Source organism: Dendroctonus ponderosae, unplaced genomic scaffold (genome assembly GCF_020466585.1).
Source record: "Dendroctonus ponderosae isolate FM_Combo_2020 unplaced genomic scaffold, Dpon_F_20191213v2 Dpon_F_20191213_3, whole genome shotgun sequence".
Lineage (NCBI taxonomy): Eukaryota > Metazoa > Arthropoda > Insecta > Coleoptera > Curculionidae > Dendroctonus > Dendroctonus ponderosae.
Window position 1 is genome coordinate 15,862,102 of NW_026018508.1, and position 5,452 is coordinate 15,867,553.

A 5,452-nucleotide genomic window follows, 5' to 3' on the forward strand; every position below is an offset into this window, starting at 1 on the left:
TGTAATAATTCCGAAATTCTCACCTGATTTCCAAAAACACCAATGCTGCAAGCTGAAGAAACCTGGTCGGGTCCGAACCAAACAGCGGCCAGTCGGGCAGGAACCGAAAGAACAAACACTTGAGACAAAGCAACCACGCTCTGTCCAATGAAGCCCACATAGAACCGCTCGGGATCCACTGAACCCACTTTGATCCAGGCGCCCAGACAGGTACCAAAAATCCCGATGGTTACAGCCAACCTTAAGCCCTGGAAAAGAAAATTTAGTGCTCAACCAAATTGCATAATCGTTAGTGTTCAAGCATCGCAGGAGCGAAATCAAGCGAAGCAAAGGTCAACGAGCCGATGAACCAATGAGCTAAAATTGCCCGTCAATCATCCTGAGTGCTTGAGGACAAAAAAGGCTCAGACGTCCTTGAGAAAACATCTGATTTTGATCATCCACTTACCAGCTTTTCCAGCAGGTAGCTTCCAGGAAAAATGAATGGAATGTAGAGGATCATGTAGATGAGCGACGTCCAGTTGACCCAATCAGTGGACACTCCATAGTAGTCCCTGATCACTGGGCTGATGATGGAGTACTGGATCCATTGGAGGGCGTTGGAAGCCGAGAAGAAAACGAAGAGGATCAGCATGCACCATCTGATTGGGTAGACTTTGGGGCTTTCGATGTTGGGCAGAGAACCGTTGCTGGCACCTTTCGATTCCAGATCTTGAGTCGAGGAGTTCATGATGGTTTATGTGAGTGGTGCACCTGGAAGGGAAAAACGAGTGTCTCGGATTTACCTGATGGAGTGTTCAGCCAAAAATTGTTAGGCAATCAGATAAAAGCACTTGGCGTCTCAAATCGCTGATGAAAGTTGATTAGGTGAAATCCCTAAATATTCTCCTTATATTTTGATTTTGATTTAATAAACTGTGTCTTTACCATTCGAAGGAAACTTTGGCCAATTTTTAAGTCACAGGTTGGAAAACGGTAGGAATTAGAAACCTGTAGATTTTTTCGAGATCCAACGCGATTTCTCTTTCTCGAGTTTAAAGTGTGTTGTTTTGATTGGACGAAAACGGCAGGAACCTTCAAGAATTTATGAAGACTTGGCAGCACTCACTATACAAAGTGTTTCTGAAAGATGAAGGTTCAAATGTCCATAATCTTGCAAAGTTTCTCAAGATAGAAACGTGTTTTACTTTCATTAACTTTAATGGTGTGAAAGCATTGACAATTTCTCAAGGTAGAAAAACGCTTTCAGTTCCTCACGTTAAGAAATTGAAAGTTTAATTGTAGAAACATGTCAAAGTCTGAAAAAAACTAGAAAATGTGTCAAAAAAAGCAGCGGAACTGTTCAGTATGGCAAACTAGTGTATAAAAAAGTTCAGAAACGACGTTCAGTTCAGTGTTTCGCTTTCATTGATTTTGAAAAATAAAAAAGAATAGTTTTAAATCATGGACACTTTCTCAAGACAGAAAACCACTTTTGATTCATTAACTCAAAAATCAAAATTTGAGAACCTTTAATTTTTTAAATATAAATCAGCTCAACTTTTCAATATGACATTCTGGTATAAAAGAAATGTCAAAAGTTCAAAAACTTTGACAGTTTCTCAAGATGAGAGCTTGTTTTCCTTTAATTGACTTTGACAGATTGAAGTAAAAGATCAATAGTTTCAAATCATGGACACTTTCTCGAGATAGAAAAACGCTTTTGTTTCATCAACTTAAGAATCAAAATCTGAGAAACTTTAGGGCTCTAAATATAAATCAGCTGACCTTTTCAATATAACATTCTGATGTAAAATAAATGTCAAAAATTCAAAAACTTTGACAGTTTTTCAATGTAAAATCGTGCTTTACTTTCATTGTCTTTAATTTTTTTAATCGTCAGTAGTTTTGAATCATGGGCACTTTTTCAAGATAGAAACACAGATTCATTTTCTCAACTTAAGAAGTTTCTATTCCAAAACGATTCAAAATCTGAGAAACCCCAACTATTCAATGCTTTCTAGTAAAGAAAAAGTGGCACAAATTGGATATTTTTCATCAAAAAGTGATTTGATTTAGTTAACTTTAAAGAGCCAAAGACGTCAAAATATGAACAGCTTAAGAATTTTTCGAGATAGAATAGAGCCGTCGACTTTAGAAACTTTCAACATTCAATTTATCAATCTCAGGGACAAAAGCATCCAAAATCAAGAAATTGAAAAAGAAAAAGAAAAATAATCAGCTTTTCGCAAGAAAACCCGAGATTTTATCTCATTAAATCTAATGCGAGAAGCCTGAGCAAACTCTTAGATAAGAAAGCATTTTATCACGTTAATTCTAAAAAGATGGCGAATCTTTCAATGCTAAACCAACTTAATCAGATTCTCAGAAAATAAATGTTTTCATAAAAATTCCAAAAAGTCAAAAATGTGCTTAATTGAAAAACTTGATTAACCTCTCAAAAAGGAAGATCGTTTTCGTTTCGTTCACTTAAGAAACCATTCAAAGTGTCAATCTAAATATCGAAAAGCGTCAACTCTTGAGAAACTTGAGTAGTTTCTGGAAATAAAAAGCGGTTTTACATCCCAAACTCTTATCTTATTAAGTACAATCTGGTTTCTTCAAGATAGAAAATCAATTTTATCTTGACACCTTCTAATGCGATATTTTGAAGGCCAAGAAGTTTTTTACGTTTTTGATTTTTTATAAAAATATCTTAAGTGGTTTCTTCATGCTATTCACGAATATTAATTGAGAAATTGCAGACGTTTTCTTGTTCCTTCTTGTTTTAAACAGTGATTGTTGAGATATTGCTTCTTTTGCACTTTAGATTCTTCAAAAAATTTAATCAAACCCAAAATCTGGATGTTCTTGAAACATTTTCGAATTAAAATTCGTGTAAAGATCTAAGTACTGATTTTTATCTAGAACTCGTCTTCTAACAGGTTCCACCTTGAGAAATTATTATTTTTAATGATGAGACATAATTTAGAGCTGAGGAACTTAGCAATCGAGTCACGTATTGCCTCTATAAACCCTCGAAACATTCACATAAAAACCAAGAAAAATTAAAAATTGAAGAAAAAAGTGACAATTAAATGAAGAATCTAACTACTTTTCAGGAACTCTAAACAGTATGTGAGAGTTTCTTGAACGGTGTATTTCAAGAATAAAATCGGAAGGAGTTATTAAATTGCGAATTGTTTAAAGTTTTGGTTTAAAAAGGCAAAATCAGCTCAATTTTTTTCGCTTTTTCCAAAACATTAAAAAACCCATTAGGTGAGAACCCATTTCTTCAATTTTTATAATTTTGTTTTAAATTGGCGTCTGATGGAATGGGAATAAAGCAAAAATTATCAATGAAAACTAATCAGAAACACTTGAAATTCTGAGCCTTGAGTGCTCAGGTCCAACACCCGTTTGAACCAGATTAGCTAAGAATAAAAATAGGAAAACACTCACAGATGCAGCAAAAAAGTCCTCCCAGGTCACCAAACTTGAAGCCGAACCACAAATGCGAGTCCTGGCAAAAAACCTCGATTTTATACTTGATTGGTTTTCGACGATTGTCATAAACACATAAAAATCCACAATTACAATGTGTTTTATCGCGACGATTTTATAGGGTACAATTAGGAAGGACCAGTAATCGCAAACTAGCTCGAAAACGTAACAATTTTTGAAAAATTAACGCAAAAATCGACCGATGCTAATCACTAATAGCAACATTTGATTTCAATTAGCATCGTGTAGCTAAGAAGGGATCAGGACTTGTAAATTTCGAGTTTTGCGCTAAAAATAGCGCTTATTACTTAAAGGTCTGAATTGGTTAAAACTAATGTTTAATTTGCACTTGTTAGCTTGTGGATGAAGACACGCCGAATATTGATAATAAAACAGTCACTCGACACATGCAATCGCTCTTTTAAAGGTTGTTTAATCTTATCGCGCAAAATTCTGCGGAATTTTGCATATTTAGAAGATGGGGAAACGCCATCCAGATTCTGCCAAACCCTTTGGATAAGGACGGCGATGCACCAGAAATCCCTATGCAAAATCAGAATCAGTAAACTTCGAGCCGCTGAATCTTCGTCTAGATCAGTAAAAGTATCTCCATATAGATAAGTGTTTGAATGGACAATTTTGAGTCGCTAATATCCGCAGATTAGCCGATTATCGAACCGTTTATGGCATTTTGCATTAACATTGCACCGAACAATATTTGTGCGCTAAGCGCGTGTTTCGGCCAGTACACATTTGGTAATTTATTGAACTCATGTTACTGCTAATTACTCTAACAGCAAACAATAAATGCAATAATTTTTGCAAATCTGGGCTGTTAAATTGTTTGCGGTTTAATTGATTTTCCCACGTGTGTCTAATCGGCAGGTACACAAAATAGTATGCGGAACCGATGCTATTAACAATGAAGATAAACAACCATCAATTGCTGATAGGAACTACTTAACTGTGTTAATAATGTAATCTTCGAATGCCAGCAGTAGCAGCTAATGAGATTAGATAACAATAACAGAAACTAGAAGCGGTACTGCGTAGGTGAACTGAACGCGATTTCGACTCAAAAGTGATTTTTTTTCGATGTTTCAAGACTGGAATTGGAATCGGCAGCTAAAGAACATTTGGGACTGGCATAAAGGTGCAAATTTGCACTGCATTAGAATTGAGATATTTGCATTTCGCTTACGAATCTAGTCCTGACATGGACAACTTCGCGCTTTTTTGTGCGATTTGTTAAATTCATTAGCAGCTCCGACTTGACCATTTTTTATGTGCTGGATGGTTCATTCTGAGCTGCTTGAATATGTTAACGTTTTCACTACCTAATTGAAAGCAACAAAGAACTGTTTTGCTTCAGTCGCTACAAATTTTTGAAATTCTGGCAACAATTTTTCCAAACTATTTTTGATCCATTTGGAGGCTCAGTTCAAAAATGAAATTGACCCTTAGCGTCGCTGCAATTTACAGAATGTACATGCTTTCTTATAGGCAATCTTCAGAAAAAAATTGGCGTCCCCACCTGCTCTGGTTCAACCTGCAGGAATTTTGCAAATCTTTCCCGCAGACTTTGAAAGTCGCTCATTATTGGCACCATTTCGAAATTTTCTGGAAAATCAGCCAGTAACCCAATAGTGTTCCAAATTTCCAAATTTGATACATTGGGGTTTCCGTAAATTGCAGAGAAAAAGCGAAAACTCGACCTGTGTTCGTTCAGCCGACAGGAATTTTTGAAATATTTTCCGCAATTTATCCAAATTGCCAATTTGTGCCCCCAGTTTGGAATTTTCCAAAAAAACAGATTGACGCTTAACGATGCTCAATTTCCCGTATTTACACGTTTGGATATTAAGAATTAATGGGAGAAATTTTGAGTGCTCGCTTGCTTTAGTTCAATAAGCAGGAATTTTTTAAATCCTTCACTCAGATTTTAAAACTCGCTAAATTCTGATCTCTA

General features: G+C 35.8%; 1 protein-coding gene across 1 annotated transcript in view; it reads right to left on the bottom strand.

Annotated features, from left to right (window-relative positions):
* Positions 1-3,889, bottom strand: part of LOC109538699 (uncharacterized MFS-type transporter C09D4.1) — a gene marked incomplete at its 3' end in the record, with an annotated part of 9,765 nt that extends 5,876 nt beyond the window's left edge. The window contains 3 exon segments of the mRNA XM_048665106.1: positions 24-248; positions 449-753; positions 3,442-3,889. Coding sequence (XP_048521063.1) covers positions 24-248; positions 449-730 — 507 coding nt within the window.
* Between the last annotated feature and the right edge of the window lie 1,563 nt (positions 3,890-5,452).